This window comes from Neopelma chrysocephalum, unplaced genomic scaffold, assembly GCF_003984885.1.
Source record: "Neopelma chrysocephalum unplaced genomic scaffold, ASM398488v2 Primary Assembly neopelma1_42b, whole genome shotgun sequence".
NCBI classification, from domain to species: domain Eukaryota; kingdom Metazoa; phylum Chordata; class Aves; order Passeriformes; family Pipridae; genus Neopelma; species Neopelma chrysocephalum.
This window is the reverse complement of record NW_020897701.1, coordinates 3,417,638-3,435,562: the sequence shown is the minus strand read 5'-3', so window position 1 is coordinate 3,435,562 and position 17,925 is coordinate 3,417,638. Positions and strand designations below refer to the sequence as shown.

Sequence of the window (17,925 nt, the reverse complement as noted above, 5' to 3'; positions counted from 1 at the left end):
GTAACAAGGAAAACTGCCTTTCTTGTTGCCTTTGAAAGTTGTTCTGTGAACCTCCTGGTGTCATCAGATGATGGGTAATGTGAATAATATCCCAAAAGCTTTGAAAATCCAAGCATTTGGTTATAAACCTAAAATATATGTCATACTCTGAGTCCTTCTGAAAATCTGACTGTCAGTGTTAAACCATGTGGTATCTATACTGTTTGTTCTGGCCTTTGTTAAATTGCTCTGCAATGAGTGTTACATTAAGCAGTAAAAAATGATTTAATGGTATTGTGTTTCCTCATTGCCTCTTTCACGCTCATCTCCATTGTCTTTCCCTTAATTGCTGGACCGTGATTTGAAATGGATGTTTTAATTCAGATGTACAGAGAATTCCAAACCTTTAAAAAACATAAACCTGTGGGAGGGAAGGTGGGGTTTCTAAATAACACATTGCTTTGTTCTGGAAAGGGGTCAGCGCAGTGTCTGATTAGGCATGCTGGAGAAGGGCTGATGCTCCTTTTCATTTCAGTTGTGCGAACCTCCAGCTGGGTTCTCATTCCATTTGGATTCTGGTGCTGACATCTTTCATTGATCATGCAAGTTATCAAAGTCTTTTGATAAATTCAAAAGACAAATTTGCAAAGTCTGAGCTAAACTTCAGTCCCCTTTTCATTTTTTTTCCTTTTGTATCTTGGTGTGCAGCTGAAAAGTCTAGGTGACTTTGTCCTGATGTTTCTTCACTTTTTAACAGCTTGATTGTGCAGGACTCTGAACAGATAATACGTTTCATCATGAGCATGTACTGCAAATAATTTTTAATTGTTCTTTCTTACTGGTTTGCTTGGGTGGTACTTCGTATAGCAAATTGCTGCTTGTGTTTTGAGATGCTATTGCAGCTTTACAGGAATCTACATTGTTTCTCGTCTAGTCAGTGGTACAGAGCAATCCAGGAATTGTCAAAACTTTTGCCTTATGTTACCAAGGGAGTTTTACCAAGAAGTCTCCTGCACAGGCAGCTGCAGTAATGGAAGGTGTGGCAGCAAACTTTATATGTATATTACAAATAAAAAAGGATATTGGACAGTTGTTCAAGTAGTAAATTCAAATATTTCAACAGTATGAGCTGATGACTACGAATTTTTCCATGTAAATTTAAATGACTGATATGTCTTCACATGTAGCACTCCTTGAGAGGAGCAGTCGTGCTTTGTCTCTTAGTTTCAGCATGGGGCTTTCCTGTTTGGTATTTTCCCTCAGCTCTGAGCAGTGTGACTGCGTGAGAACCTTTCTTGGCATTACTTCATGAAGGAGGAGGATTTCTATCAGTCCTGATTGCACACAAGACGATGAAAAGTTGACCTGGGTGGAATTAAAAGGATCCAAAACACGGTAGGATACAGAAGTATCCACCCAGATGCTTAAGCTCTCACGTCTAAAAATTGCTTTTTTAAAGCTGATTGCTGCTGATGAGCTGTTCAGAGTACTGGAATGTGCAGTTGGCAGCAATGGAGTTGGGATGGAGCACAGTGGTGCTATGAACATTCACTCAACTAATTTTCAGTGTAGTTGTTTTATAGTGGAGGTGAAACATTAATCATTCCCCCATCTTTGCTATTCCTTGTCCTGCCTTCTGTCACAGTGCAAGCCAAAAGTAAAGCCTTGGCATTGAGTGTAATTGAGCCTTATTACATCTTGATGCACTGGTGAGTAGCTTTTATCATGGAGTAAGGCCCTTTTTCTCCTCTTAACATCTTTGTTGCCCACATGGTGAAAGGGATCATTCAGAAGCAAGTCTGGCAGTTCCTGTAACATTGCTGCAGTGAGAATTTGCTCTTTACAGTGGGTTTTGGGTTTTTTGTTATTTGTGGGGGGTTATTTGTGGGGAGGGGCTGGTAATGGAAGTGACTTTTTAAGTTTGCTTTCTGATAGGCAAGTATCACATGTGGGATAGGGAAGATGTGTTTGGTTAATATAGAGATGGAAAAAAAGAATTCACTAGTCTCATGTGGCATATCTCAGAAAGATGCTTTAAATTTCCAGTTCATACCTCTTTGCTATTTACTTCCCCTACTTTTGTTTTAGTTTATGAAAAATGATCCTTAGCTTCTGGATGAGCAATCTCCTGTAATGAGTGAGGAAACTCACTTTTACTTGAGGTAATTAACTTCAGGATATTCTGAAGCTGTGTGTTAACCAGACTATGCATCTTAGTGACCAGAGTGGCATTGTAAGAAACAGCAGAAAACTGCAACACAGTAGTAAAATTAGAAAAGCAGCCCAAAAGTTATACTGTTCTTATTTTTATTTTATTTTCCTAGTTGGAGAAATTGATGGGAATGTGACAAACCACCAGAAAATTTTAAGATCCTTCTTTGGAAACTCAGCTTACATTAGACCAGATTTTGGCCTGAGTAGGGAGATTAATCAGATACTCTCTGTCCTCTGTTATCCATTATGTTTTTTGCTTGACTAGTAACTGCTGTCAGTAGGAATATATGTCTGTATGTGTAAATGTCTTGGTTGTAAAATTGCCATCCAAATCAGGCTTGAGCCTTGGTGGGGGGGACTGTCAGACATATAGAAATGGTAGGATCTCAGGCAGTCTCAACTGCTTCTGGTATTTAAAGGTTTTAGTAAACACTGTGCCAAATATTGTTTGTATTGAACTCACTGCAGTTTCTTTTGACATTGGCCCCTGCCCTTGAAATGAGCTCCAAACCCCTAAAAAACACACTGAGATTATTCAAGAATCACTTTACCTTTTGCATTATAAAAGTAGATGTTGGTACTGGAGAAGTTTGTACAAGCAATACATTTTTTTGTTGTTTGGTAGCTGAAATTTAAAACACTGTCTTTGAGGTTGAAAGAACCAGTTTGGATTACTCTAGAACAGTTTTTTTGTATTTTTTTAATCTGCTCTCTTTTTGTTTAAATTCAGGAGGAGAAAATGAGGCTGTCAAAATCACTGATTTCTCCTTTGCTGTTTTTTTGTCCCCTGTCCTCCTTTCCTGACTTGATCCAAGTACTTTAATTGCTTTGGTTTCCTGATTATTTTTAATTCAAACTTTTGATTTACTAGGAAAATGTCACATGGCTCTATCTGGTGACCTTCCACTGGTTGGTGCGGGGCAGGAGAGTGGAAGCTGTTAGGCTGTCCCAGTGAGCAAGCATCCTGCCCCAAAGCAGAATTTGAACTTTAAACCTGTGTACAGTGGCACAAATGCTTAAAAATTGTTGCCCAAGAGTTCTTGTTTTAAACAGGGTCCAGTGAGCTGGACAAAGCTATTTTGATTCTCTTCTGTCCAGAGGTGGCATGTAGTGGGCACCATTTATCACATCTACAGAGATGTGAGCTGCTTACCATGTCTCTGCTCTGCTCCTCACACTGCTTCTCCATTGGGAAGAGCAGACTTGCAAACTTGCAGCATTGTTTGAGGTTACTGCATTTTTCTACTGCTTGAGACTGGTTTGGATCATTGTCCCTTGTTGTGAGAGGGGACCAGGCTTCTCAAGTGCACCATCCAGGTGCTGGTGGACTCTGCCATGATCAGTAGGTCATATAGATTATACATAAAGCTCTTGGCAGTGTTCAAGATAAAACTCTTTTGCTCCTGCCAATCCTGAGGTTACCATTGCTGTAGAGGGGGCTAAAAATAACATGACTTTTGGGTGCTTTGTATTTTGTGTTCTTGTTCTTTGAGCAAGCAAAACCCATTTAATGAAGACTGAAACACCCCCAGGAAAAGCAAAAACTCTCCTTTAATCATATGGCTCCAGAGCTGAAAATCTGAGCAATGCTATGTATCGCAGCGTGTCTTGATAAAACCGGCAGTATTTGGTGGCAGGCTTTGAAGTAGCTGAATCTTGGAACTGGTGTTTTTATAAGTGGTGTTTTGCAATAGGCAAGATAGTGACACAGCCTCATTTTACAGCTAGCACAGCCCTGCAAAACCTTCTGCAGTGCAGAAGAAAAAATGCATGGTGCTCTGCCTGGCTTTCACTAGAGATTTAGCCTTAAGTGACCTCACTGAAGTGACTTAAACTGCACAGGGGAGAGCCTGCTGCTTATTTGCTTTAACTTTGTAATATGATAGCAAGTGAAAACCAGCAGGCAGCTAAAAAAAATGAAAAAGCCACAAGTTTTTGGGTTTTGTGATGGGAGGAGAGCAGCAAAGGGAGGGAAGGAGTAAGTTGCAAGATAAAGTTGAGTAGCAGGAGGGAATGTTTGTGTGGGAGCTAAGCTGGAGGCTATTGATTGGCAGCCAGGCCTTAACATCAGCTGCATAAAAGGAAATCGAAGAGTCTGCCCAAATATTACCAGGATGAAAGGCAGGATAAATAGTACAGAGCTGAATGCTAGGCTGGTCTGCCCTTCTAGAAGGGCACCAGGTGTCCCCTTTTAACTTGGCACAGGGATTGCATAGCAGCACACCATGCTATCCTCTGCACCAGTATGTGCTCATGATGGGTTTAACAGCAGTATTTTGGGGTAAAATTGCCTTCCTGTGGGCAAAGCATGAAGTATCTCCAGTGTTTTCACACATTCAAAGCCTGGGATCAAAGATCTGTGCCAGGCTTATGTTTCTCCAAAAAGAAAAGAAGGTAAAAATGCATAAATCCTTTTCTAGTTTTACTTTTTTGTGCCAGCAGATATCAGAGTTAATGTGCATATGTTGCAGAGCTGCACATGGTGGGGTGGAAAAATGAAATGAGAGGATGAGTCTTGTCATGGAGCTTACAAAATAGGTAGTGGAAAGAGAGGCAGGTTGCGCAGCCTTTGGAGAGAGGGGAGTCCTGCTGACAAGGTTTCAGGTAATTCTTAGAAACAGCTTTGCTTAATGCACTTAAGCTGCCTTTCCCTCTTAAGATTTCTGGGATTTTGCTAAATGCCTAATTTCTCTTTCAGCTGCACAAGGATGTGTGGAATTTGGAACAAGGCTTGAAATTTTCACAGTGCCTTAAATGGCCGCTAAAGATAGTGAGTGAGTTACTGAAGACCAGTAACAAAAATTCCTATTGAAAAAAAACCCCAACCCAAAACAAAAAAAAAAAAAAAACAACCCAAAACCAAATAGACAAAAGCTCTGAAATGTTTATCCCTGCTGTCAGTATTTGGGTTTTTTGGGCAGCAGCCTTTCGCTGTGCTGTGGTAGCAAATGGCAGTCCTGGAATCTGAGAGATTAGAAACAAGCCTGAGTAGCAGACAGCTGGTGAATGTGTTTTAAAATTGTCCATTTAACTCAAGGCTGCTCCACTGAATGCATTTTTAACTCTTATATTTTTAGTTAGTTGTGTGATATCTTTGGCCTTTCTATAGGCAGACAGCTTGAATGAACTGTGTGCTTCCTATTGATGGAGCTCAGTGCAGTCTTTAACTTGCCAGAAGTAGTGTGCTGGAAATTTCTGATTCAGAAGTAGGTCTTCTATAAATGATTTAACATCAGGCCATTGAAATGCATTTGTGTTTTCCTTCTTAGGGCTATTAAAGATGTAGAGAAAACATTTACCACCAAATTAATGGTTGCATTTTTGTTTTAATCCTGCAGATGGGGTTGATTTATATCTCAAAAACTATGTGCTGCAGAGAGGAATTACACAATTTTTCAGTTGTACTTAATTTCCTTTTTCATGCCATTAGTTTTCAGCTAGATGCTGTCTCTTTAATGTGGTGAGTTTTCTTTTTCATTAACTGTAAGGTGCTGTTTCTTCCTCTAGCTTGTATTTCTTTGTTGGTTGAAATACTTGTCTGAGGTCTGCAGTGATTGGGAAGCTGGGACCAGGCAGAAGGTGCAGGGATTCTTACCACCATCTCCGTATTGTGGAGGGATGTAAAAGCAGAACTGCAGCAGGCTGCCTGCAGTCTCTGGAGGGAGGCAGACCCAGCTGAAGAGAAAGAAATGGTGTACTCCTACATGCAGATAGGAGAGAAGAAGATTAAATGACAGAGCACAGATTTTGCACAATACTGGCTGCTCTTATAAAATCTGGTTGTCTTTCCCTTGGGGATTATACAGAGATAAGCAGCCTCAGTTCATTAGCACCTCCCCTTCCTCATGATCTCTGATGATTGCTTTAGTTTTGATGGCAGGTGGTGATGGCAGGACTCTCTCTGATCCACAGTATGGTACTGGAAGAGCAGCACGTCCTGAAGCCTGAGATATTGACTTGTTTTACCATTTCTTGCAGCTGAGATTAGACTCTAGCTCAGTTGATTGATGTATTTATGCTTGGACCTTTCTCCTCATGGTGTTTAGTGCTCTCAGTGCATGAAAGCAACTATTAGAATCACTGCATTTGGGCTTTTGAACAAATGAACTTTGTACTCATTCCCAAAAGCACAGCTCCTGGAGCAGTAGTAGAAATGAGCTTAACTTCATAACTGGAGAGCGTGATGGTTGGGTCCTTGAAAATTGACCTGGCAAGGGTGAAAAAAGTCAAGAGGTGTTTTTCAGTATGCCTTCAAGTTAGGTCACTAATTATATTACTGCAACATCACAGTCATTCATTGTAAATGTCAGTTTTATGAAAGAAATACACATTAATGCTCTCTAAATGTTGTATGGAGCTAAACTGTGTACCTTATCGCCATCCATGCACTTTTCCACTTGCTAAAACTGGTCTGAGCAATTTCCAGTTCTGAAATGCTTTGCATCACTTCCTGCTGGAGGTTAACACTTCTTCCTATATGCTGGTTGATGTGAACAGTTGTTCAAATGATCCTCTGACCTTCAGCCACAAAAAGCAAAGTTTTAGTCATTAGGTCTTTCCTGGGCTATATTGGTATGTGGTCATTTGTTCCCTGGGCTGATTTGGCAGGGACCTCCACATGCACTGGAGGAAGTGGAGAGATACTCTCCCTTTTCATCTAATGGAGAATCACCACCTTGATAAAAATAAGACTTCACCTTTATATAGTGTCATGATTGTTGTGGTTTAACCCCAGCCAGCAACTAAGCACCACGCAGCCCCTCACTTACTCCCTCCCAGTGAGTGAGCAAATCAGAAAAGTGAGCAAACTTGTGAGTTGAGATAAAGTCACTAAAGTAGGTAAAGCAAAAGCTATGCACACAAGCAAAGCAAACCAAAGAATTAATTTACCACTTCCTGGGCGTAGGCAGGTGTTCAGCCATCTCCAGGAAAGAATAATGGTGACCTGAGAAGAAAAATGCCATCACTCTTACTGTGATTTTTATTGCTGGGCATGAGGCCATATGGTCTGGAACATCCCTTTGGTTGGTTGGAGTCAGCTGTCCCAGCTGTGTCCCCTCCCAGCTTCTGCACTCCAGTCCCCTCACTGGTGGGGGAAGTGTGAGTGACAGAAAAGGCCTTGACATGGTGTAAGCACTGATCAGCTGTATCAGAAGCATTCCTGTTTTATCTACACTGTTTTCAGCACAAAACCAAATCATAGTCCCATACGAGCTAGTATGAAGTAAATTAACTACACCCTAACCAAAACCAGCACATTCTCCACTCCTTATTCCATACCATTTACATCATGCTTAGGTCCTACACTGTCCCATACAACCTCATTAACCACTTGCCTTCCCGTCATTTGATATATTACACAGATATCATTCCCTTAGTCTATGAACCACCCATATAAACTGTCTCCAGAATGTCCACTGAGTCTTTTTAGTCCATGACTTTGGGCTCCATCTGTTATGGTGGTCATTCAGGACAGGGAAGGTGGTGTATTGCATGGAGTTCCTGGGCACCAAAGCCAGCTCAGGTAAGGTCACTGCTGCATTTGCACTGTTTCTTGTAAGGTTTGTCCTCCACTACTTCAGGTGGTTCCTGCTTTAATAAATCCTATAAAATGCAACTCTGATCATGGTTTACAAGAATTTAAAGGTATATCCATTACAGTCTCCACCCCCTGTCCCCTTGTGCCAGGATATAGGGTTTAACATTGCAATGAACTCCTCCCCTTGTTCTTACCCTGGCTAGCACCAAGGGGTTCTTGCTATAGTAATTGATGTAACATGCAGCTCAAATCCTGGGTGACAATAATTTCAAGGTATTTTCATTACAATCTCCACCCATGGTCCCTTTGGACCAGACCATTTGGTGTAATGTTGCAATGAGCTCCTCTCCTTGCCCCTGCTCCATCTTGGACTTATCCACAGACTGTAGTCCCTTAGGATTTTACCTTCTCTAAGTGGAGCCTTATCTATGTGCCACAGTCCGTCAGGGGTATACGTGCTGCAACACAGACATAATCACGGCCACAGGTGCTTTGTGATGTACCTGCTCTGGCGTGGAGGTATCCGCAGCCACAGATGCTTAGGGCTCTTCTCCCATGTGAAGGTTGCACTCCTATCAACTTGAGTTCACACTGAAGTTCCTGCATGTCCAGTATAGGCATCACAAAAGCACCAGCAATGGCCTGGACATCTGCCATCCTGGGTGCTTTGCCACTGCGGATATCAAAATGTTCCCAGGCATGGCAGAGTAAGATGATCAGCAGTTCAGCAAGCAGAGAAACCAAAGAGCAGCCACTAATGAGCACTAGGCTTCAGTGTACAGTAAGGCAATCAAGCCCCGTGGCAAGCCCAGGAGCCAGCCAATGAATAGCTAAACAGCACTAACAGCTATAAATTCAATCTAGCACATTCAAATCAAATCTGTCATCATCTCAAACCCTTCCAGCCCTACACTGGGCATCAAAAAGGACTGTTGTGGTTTAACCCCAGCTGGCAACTAAGCACCACACAGCTTCTTGCTCGCTCCCTCCGCAGCGAGTGAGCAAACCAGAAGAGTAAAAGTGAGAAAACTCGTGAGTTGAGATAAAGGAACTAAAATAGGTAAAGTGAAAGCCACACAAAAAAGCAAAGCAAACCAAGGAATTCTTTCACCACTTCCCATGGTCAGACAGGTGTTCAGCCATCCCCACGAAAGCAGGGCTTCTTCACGCATAACAGTGACTTGGGGCGACAAACACCATCACTCTGAGTGTCCCCCCTTGCTTCTTCTTTGCCCAGCTTTATGTGCTGAGCATGACACAGTATGGTATAGAATATCCCTCGGGTCAGTTGGGGTCAGGTGTCCCAGCTGTGTCATCTCCCAACTTCTTGTGCATCCCCAGCTCCCTCACTGGTGGGGTGGCGTGAGAGGCAGAAAAAGGCTTGACTCGGTGTAAGCACTGGTCAGCAATAACTAAAAGATCTCTATATCACAGCAGTGTTTCTAGCACAATCCCAAACATAGTCCCATACTAGCTACTATGAAGAAAATTAACCCTATCCTAGCTGAAACCAGCACAATGTTAGACAAATCCACTTGGAAGTATGTATGTGCAGCATATTTATCACTTAAATTAACCACACTAGTTGAAGAATGGTGTTTTTCTGATTTTAGTGTCAGGTATCGACCCCCCCCATTTACTGGAACACAGAGAATCTAGCTACAGAATTATGCTGTATTGCAAACTTTTTCTGTGTGTTTTCTCAATGACTCTACTTCTCATAATTGTTAATTGTCTCTCCTAAAGATAGGAATGAATCCCGCACAGATCTGCCTGGTTTTCACTGCAGGCATATCATTGGCTTACTCTGTGGCACTACCAAGAAGGGTGAAGTGACAAGTACACATTAATCATGGTAGGTTTATGGCCTGTTGAAGCCCACAGACATAAAAAGGGTTTAGAAATGAAAATACTGCTTAGTATGACAAAAATATCTTCAGGATAGGTTCCTCATTGGGAAGACTGGTGGTACATAGGAACTGTGCACTTCACAGTGGGCATGTCATCCTGAAATTACCCCAGTCCCCACTTTCACATCCCAGGTCAGGGAGGAGAAGAAATGCTTTTTTTCTAGTGGTATTTATAACTCATTTTGGACTGTAGCATCAAGTTATGTTCTTATGTCACTGATTGCTGCTATTTTAATTTAAAATGTAAGAACATTTCCCTTAAAAAAACATCATTGTTAAGTTGACTCTGAGAGTGTTCTCTATCAGTTCTGTAGTAATGGCATCTGGATTGAGAACACTCTCAACTTCATCTCAGGCTGTATTTCCAGTGAAAAAATTTGGCCATTGGCCTTAGAAGATATGCAGATTGTAATATAGCTACTACCTTGTACTGGAGTGCCTTTAAATTATGCTCTGTGTGTTTGCTTTGTGCTGCATCCACAGCTGTGGCTAAATGTGGGCAGCAATGCTGAGCAGGAGATGGACCAAGCTTGGGGAATTAAACCCTTGCAGATGAGCAGGTCAAAAGTAGAAGGAAACAAAACTGAAACCAACACTGGCTCTCTTGATTTCCTTGCTGTACTTACATGGGCTAATCTAATCTCTTAATGTGACACTACCATTGTCAAAAGCAGAGAGGAAACATTAATGTTGTGTGTCTGTTGTAAGCACTGTTGTGATGCTACTGACTCTGTGCTGGATCAGGGAAAAGCATTTCTTTCAAGTAATGCACTTCAGAGTGTGGCTAAAATAAAATGAATAACCAGTTGCTACAATTCCCACAAACAGCTGTGAAAAGTTACATGGAGCTCTGCTTAAAAACCTGTATAACACATAAACAGCTCAAGATTTGCAGATTCCAGTAATCTGTATTGAAAGTAATCTTCTCTTTGCATGCACAAGAACTCCTCTGACTAGCATGCTTGGAGAGAGCAAAGGGCAGTTTATTTTATGTATCACTTGACTGATTTTCTGGCACACTGGTGGGGGAGAATAGCTTGCAGAAATGCGGTCCTCTTTGTGTTGGCCAGCAATTTGAGGATGTGGTAGAAAGGAGCCTGGGGAAATGGGGACAGATGAACTGTAAATAGCTTGCTTTTTTTTCTCCTGTGTGGATGCATTGGAAAAGGCCATGGAAATGGCCCCATCTGCTTTTGTTTTCTTTCCTAACAGAATACTAGTGGACAAACCCAGCACTATGTTTTCCCACTGAAACAATAATTTAACTAGCATCCTTTTCTATTTATAAAAGATCTTTTATCTGACTTTATCAGGAATGCATCAAACCTCTAATATGGAAAACTTGGCAATTAAAATATTTTTTCCCCCTAGAAGTCCTCCTGAGCCTCTGAAGCTCAAGATGCTCTTAGATGGGAAAGGTAAGATTTTGCAGGAGCTGTAACTTTGTTAAAAAGTAACACTTTTCCTTTTTATACAGTGGGAAGAAATTGGTGAGGTGGATGAAAACTACGCTCCGATACACACATACCAAGTATGCAAGGTAATGGAACAAAATCAGAACAACTGGCTTCTGACCAGCTGGATCTCTAATGAAGGGGCATCCCGCATCTTCATTGAGCTGAAATTCACCCTGAGGGACTGTAACAGCCTTCCAGGAGGACTTGGGACTTGCAAAGAGACTTTTAACATGTATTACTTCGAATCAGATGATGAAGATGGGAGGAACATCAAAGAAAACCAGTACATCAAGATTGATACTATTGCTGCTGATGAGAGTTTCACAGAGTTAGACCTTGGCGATAGAGTTATGAAGCTAAACACAGAGGTGAGAGATGTTGGGCCCTTAACAAAAAAGGGATTTTACCTTGCTTTCCAGGATGTGGGTGCCTGCATTGCCCTGGTCTCCGTGCGTGTGTACTACAAGAAGTGCCCATCAGTAATCCGCAACCTGGCCCGCTTTCCTGACACCATTACAGGTGCGGATTCCTCACAGCTCCTGGAGGTGTCAGGTGTCTGCATCAACCACTCAGTGACTGAGGAGGCACCAAAGATGCACTGCAGTGCTGAGGGGGAATGGCTGGTGCCCATCGGGAAGTGCTTGTGCAAGGCAGGGTACGAGGAGAAGAACAACACCTGCCAAGGTAAGGGTTTGCAGGGAGGGTGCCTTGCTGAGCTTCCAAGGTGATGTGCTGTCTTGGCTTCCTTCTCTTGCATGTTTTTCATGCGTGGTTGAGTTGACAGTCAGGTTCTCACTTCTGCTGAGGTCTTTCAAATAACTGTTACAGCATGAAGACAGAGGCCTTGGCTGGATGTAGTGGCACATGACACCTATGTACAGGTCCTTCTGGTGCTTACAGGGCTGTGAACAAGGAGAATCTGGCATTCTACTATTATCTTTGGAGCACTGTACTGTTGGGTCCATGAGGCAATTGTAGTCTTACCTGTTATTTTAAGGTTTATGTTACTTTTCCTCAATATCAGGGTTTCCATATGAATTTTAGAAGCTTTGTTTCTTTTTTTCTGGGCTATACCAGGGAATATATGAAGTTAATCTCCCTATGCAAGATGCATTTTGGTTTTGTATTTGAAGGAGTATGTTTTCGTCTCTTTATCGCTGGGGGGGGGGAGGTGGGAGGGTGTGGTGGTACTTGATATGCTGTGAGTTGGTTGATTTTCCTCTGTGGTAAATAATTTAATACAAAGCTGCTCACCTGTTCGGAGTTAAACCTAAAGCCGCACTGGTAAAAATGCTTCCATATGTGCTGAAGTTTTTCACACAAGTGAAAAGTAGCTGAGATTCACAAGTTGCTGGTCAGCATAGGCCTCCTGAATCATCAGAGGCCTTGTGGAAGAGAATTAGAGTATCTAAAGCTCAAGACTTAAAAAAGAATACTCCTAAAGAACAACGATATACTCTGAGTGTATAATCTCATTTTATCATTTTATGGTTTGCTATATTACATGCTTGTTTATAAAATTTGCCCTTCCATTTTAAATACATAACAGTTAGCCTAAAACTGATTTGGTTGTAGAAGAGAAGGGTAAACAAAAAAGATTTCAGTACAGTTTGCTTTTTGCAAAAGTACTGTATATTGGTTATCAGTTCCATCTTCATTGCCTTGTACTTGCAGCTACTTAGTTATAGATAGATAGTTATAAATGCTGTGGGGAAGGCAGAGGGATTCCTCTTCAACCAAAATCTGTGTTGCTTTTTCTCTTCATCTCACTCCAGACACTCATTAGTGTTTATAGAGTGGTGCAAAGAATAGATCAGTGCATACTCAAAGCAAAGAGTGGCCTTGATCCTTTAGTCTTCGGTCACATGCTTGCGCCCCTGAAGATTATGTAGTTCAAGTCTCTTCAAGCATTGACTTGAAAAGAAAATGTAGATTTGTTTGTGTTGGAGAAACCCCTAGTAAACAGCATGTGGAGTGACGTTTTTCTACAGATGTAGTCAATACAGCAAAATCTGTCTTGGTTTTGTTTTTCCTGTGCCAATAAGGAGATTTCTCCTTTTTAGGGGGGAAGAAGAGACTGACTTGATGTTTGATACTGTACAAGAGGGGAGCTAAAATCAACATCATCCCAAGTTGAGGAAATATAGACTGTCACAGATGAGTGATGTGGGTCAATAGATCGGCAAGGTTTTCCCTAATTATGGCTGAAAATCCCATGTCACAAAATAACATGCACTGGCTTGGTGCTTTGTCTACATACTGACATCAGTCTACCTGTAAGAATTTTTAGAATAAAGGAGTACATCCATGAGTCACCTATCAAATCCAGCATGAGATCTCTCAAAGCGCTCTTAAAGATCTCAGAAACAAACAACACACCATTAAAAAAAAAAAAGCTACGGATTAAACTAGAAACCTCAGACTATCTTTGAAGAACATACCATGCCTGTAGAGTGGTTGGATCTCTAGTAGTATTGAGATAGCAATCTGGGGTGTTCTTTCAGAAGATCTTAGTGATTAGGTTCTGCTTTCTATTTTGGGACATTTGGGTTTTTTTATTTTTCTTGCTCAATTGAGAGGACAGTGTCTGGCCTCGCAATTTATGACTGTGTTGGGTAGGCCTGTGGTCATGATTAGGAAGCGTAAAGATGTTCTGTGGAATTGTACCCTTGCCTCGTCCCTAAAGCATATCCACATAAACTACTCTTCTACTTCATCTACTGCCTGCGCTCTCGACAGGAGTTTATCACTTTAATTGTTCTAGATGTGTTAAAGCCCATAATTATTTTTTGTGGGTTAGCCTTAAATTCCATCACCAAATCAATGGGACTTGAGTGCCTCTGGCAAAGTCTGTTCGAGGGCCCCATTTGGATGTCCTATGTTTAACCCAGGTCATCTTGCCAAGCATTCCCTGCTGGTTGGCTCTGAGATGCTCAGTCGATAGGAGACATTCAGCCTTAGGCCATTCAGGAGGTCTGTGTTCAGCGTGTATGGAGTTCATGCTGATACTCTGTGTGAGTAAAATGCTTTCTGGCTTGGTTATTTTTATATTCACAAGAATAAGATTTTTTTTCTGGGACAGTAAAGTTAAACTTTGCAGACTAAAAGCAGAAGAAGTAGCACTAAGAAAGGTCCTATGTGTTTCTGAATGCTACCTTTTTTTTTTTTTTCTTTGCACAGTCTGACTGATGTTAAGGAAATGCACTACATGCTTCTGGCTGCCATAATGATGGTCCTGGCACTCTGTGGTGTAGCTTTGACAAAAACCTAAATAACTTCTGACCTTTGGTTTGTAAATCACTTGGGTGCATCTTGCAGGTTCTCCCTGTTTGCTTTTCACTTAGGCGTAAGCAGATTATTAGTGACCATGCTTTGGGAAACATTTTCAACCCAGAAGAGCCTGGCTTTGTTTCTTAAAATTTCTTCTGCAAAGATGACATTTTCCAATCTCTAGTGTCATGTCTGGACAGAGCAGACTACACTCTTTTATTAGAGGTGATGTAAACCCCAGTCATCCTCACAAACATATGGGAACTATTGAAATCCCTTCTGCCTACAAATCATTAATTGGCAACGATGTTCTGAATTCATCATCTTGTCAGCAGGTTTCCTGTTTGAAGAAGGCACTGACAGTAACAGCTGAGCAATTTCTCTCACTGGGGACTCTGAGGTTGTAAATATGACATGGTCTAATCTCCTTATATAATGTGCTCACTCTGTCAATTAACGTAGGCAGCTAGGTGATAGTTACGGTAAGGAACCCAAACGACTTGCGTCATTACACCTCCTTTGGCAACACGGCCCATTTATCAGCAACTACTAGGGACAACTGGAGGTAAATTGTGACTATGCTGGGACATGTTTTTAAAGGAGCAGTGTTAAGGTTCATTATTCACAAGAATAAATTGCTGTACTAGTTAATAAGAGAAATGAAAGCAGTTGCTCTGTGAATTTCTGTGCTGTTTTCCAGAGTGGTGATTTGGTGCCACTAAAGGACTCATGATTACTGGCTCTGCCTCACTTCAGCTGGTGCTCTCTGAATATATCCTTGAGAAAAATGCCCACTTTCGAGTCTGCTTGGCCAGTTTTGAGTCTCCTAATGGTGGTCTCCGCCTTAGCAGGCAGCACTCAATCAAAGCTGAGGGCCAGATCCTAAAATGCTGTAAAACTTTATGTGGTGCCATTGACATTTCTGCCTTTACCCATTTAGGGGCTTGGCCAAAAAAAATATTGTCTGCCCAGTCTATGCTTTCCTTCTTCCTTCACTGGCATAGGTGAGTTTTATTGTAACTTCAGTTTTATTTGCTTACTATACATAGCTCACCACTGAGGTTTGTGTAGGAAAGGAAAACTGTGAAAAGGCCACTTTCTGGCACTTCTCTTTGTATTCATTCTCACCTTCAGCCCAGTATGTTTTCAATGAGAAGCAAGAAGTGCTTATATTTTGCCTTTAAAGGCGGTTGAGCCCGTGCTACTGGGAGGGAGGGGATGTTGATATATTAAGCTAATGAGACCCAAATACGTTTGCAGGGGTGGGGTTCTGCTAATGTCCAGGGAGCTGCAGAATAGTAACTGCCGATGTAATTGATTTGCAGAGACTGATCTTTTTTCAGATGCTTTTAGAGCTGAAGCACAGATTAATTAAATTTGAGTAAAAATAGGAAGAAAAGAAAAACTTCACAGAATGAGAGCCAAAGTGAAAAGGTGAGTAATGAGTTCAGGAAAGCATAACACTCTCCTTTCCAAGAATCAGTACAGACTGCCTCTTGAAGAGACATCAAAAGGAGTACAGCTGGTTTTAGCTAGCTAGAAGGTATGGTCAAGATTACAGATGTTAGAGGTGAAAAAAATAGCAGAGGAAAACTTAGTGATATCTTCCTTCACCCTTGCTGTCTTCTGAGGAAGAACGTAGAAAGCGAGAGCTGGAGGAAGGATGGGTTTAGGGTATGGTTTCTGGTTTTAGAAAGGAGTTTCTGCCAGAGGAAACACTTGGATTATTTTTTTTCCAAAACAGCTCTAGAATGTTCAAGCCCTTATATTGTCTTAAATATTGATGCTTGTTTGATTATTCTTCCCTGAATCAACTTTGCTGAACATACCTCACTGCATTTACAAAACAATATTTATTCTTGCTGATTGTTCATTACTTATGGTGTGATTCAGCTGAGCACTTGCCAAGAGAAATGAGTTTTTTACAGATAACAAAGGCTGCAGAAAAACGTTGTGTTCACAGGTCTTTTATTCTGGACATAATTAAAACTAATTTACATAGGTAGCTAGCCTACATAGATTAGAAGTTTATATGCTGAATCAGTTCTCAGATGATTTTGTTGCTGGCTTATTGGGGGCGAAGCAGAGCTACTCGTCTTCCTCCAAAAGCAATGCAATCAGTGCAGATGTTTGAAAGCACTTTCCCAGAGCAGTGATTGCATCCCTGTTGATCAGCTATTAGAAGGATAGTTAGAGGCAATTGTTTATTTACAGCTGTGCAGGAGTAAAGAGGCAGAGGTAGTGACTCTCAGCTGGTGGGTAGCAGAAGGCACCATCTGTGGAGGGTTGGGAGGCAACTGAGGGCTAGCAAAGGTGGTGATGGTAGAGCCACACTTGATGACTGTCATGTTTCTGAGTCTGCACAGTAGCTATCCCAGAGGCCCAACTTGTGAATGAAACACATAGCTGATACCACAATGAAGAAAACTCTGTATTCTTTTTAACAAATTCATAGTGTGATTTCCTCAGGTGACACAGAGCAGCTCAGCCATTGCCTTCCCTATCCCCTTATTTCTAGGAAATGGAAACGTACTGCTACACAGGTAACCTTATTTTGGAACTCAGGCTTTTGCTCCAAAGCAGCCAGTGTTTCTGGTTTTGTATCTGATGTAGCCACAGGAGGGGGGCAACTTTTCTTCAGTCCACTCTGCAGCTTGCTTGCCTACCTCTCCACCTCAAGTTGACTGAATTCTTGCTCTGAACTCCTTGTTATGTATGCTAGAAAGGCAGCATACTGCTAAATCCTGCCTGTCTTGTGGGAGACTTCCCAGCTGGGACTCAGGTGAATAAGGCAAGTGTGGTTTTACATTTGTAGTAGAGTGGAAACCAAACAGAGTCCGGGGATAAAAAAATAAAAATCTCTTCTTAATTGTTCTACTGGGAGGTGATTACGTGGCAAGGAAAACATTGATGGAAATATTCAGTATATGGAGAATACTGAATTTGGAAATACAGTTGCCCCTCCAGGGAGTCCTTTGCCCATCATTCATACTTCTCTTGCATTTTTCTGATTAAAACCAAATTGGCTGGGAGTATAGCATGGTAGGTGTTTATATAATTATGAACTGAAGTGCCTAGTTAATTTTAATTAGGCACAAAACCAGCCAGTGTCAGAATAGCTGAGTTTTTGGCCACACAGTGTGTATTTTCTTTTCAAATGCAAAGAAAGTCACTTGAATGCTACATTTCAGCAAAATGCAATTGTCAGTGAGGGGGAATGGGTTTTATTCTGTAGAGAGATGTGTGCATGTATGTATTTTGTGTTTTGTTCTGCAGCTGAAATAATTAACAAGAGCAGGGAAATGTTTTCTATGGGTCAAAACTGTATTGCAGTGGGACTGATTAAATATTACTCTGTTTTGTTTTACATGTGTATATTTGCCTTCATTATAGGAGGCACAGTGTCCATGTATGTGCAATATGTCATGCTTTGCTAATGAGTTGTACTTTCTCCACTGCCTTGTATGCTTGTAACCCCAATGACTCTGAAGGTCTTTCCTCATTCTGCAGTGGTGCTTTTAGACCATTACTTTGACCTACTTAACCTTATTGTTCT

The 17,925-nt window shown here is 41.5% G+C and overlaps 1 protein-coding gene across 10 annotated transcripts in view; it reads left to right on the top strand.

Moving 5' to 3' along the window:
* EPHA5 (EPH receptor A5) overlaps positions 1 to 17,925 on the top strand; it is a 202,963-nt gene that overhangs the window by 34,117 nt on the left and 150,921 nt on the right. For all 10 annotated transcript variants that reach the window (XM_027676979.1, XM_027676978.1, XM_027676976.1 and 7 more), the window contains exon 3: positions 11,120 to 11,783. In XM_027676979.1, the coding sequence (XP_027532780.1) occupies positions 11,120 to 11,783 (664 nt within the window). The remainder of the gene's footprint in view (positions 1 to 11,119; positions 11,784 to 17,925) is intronic.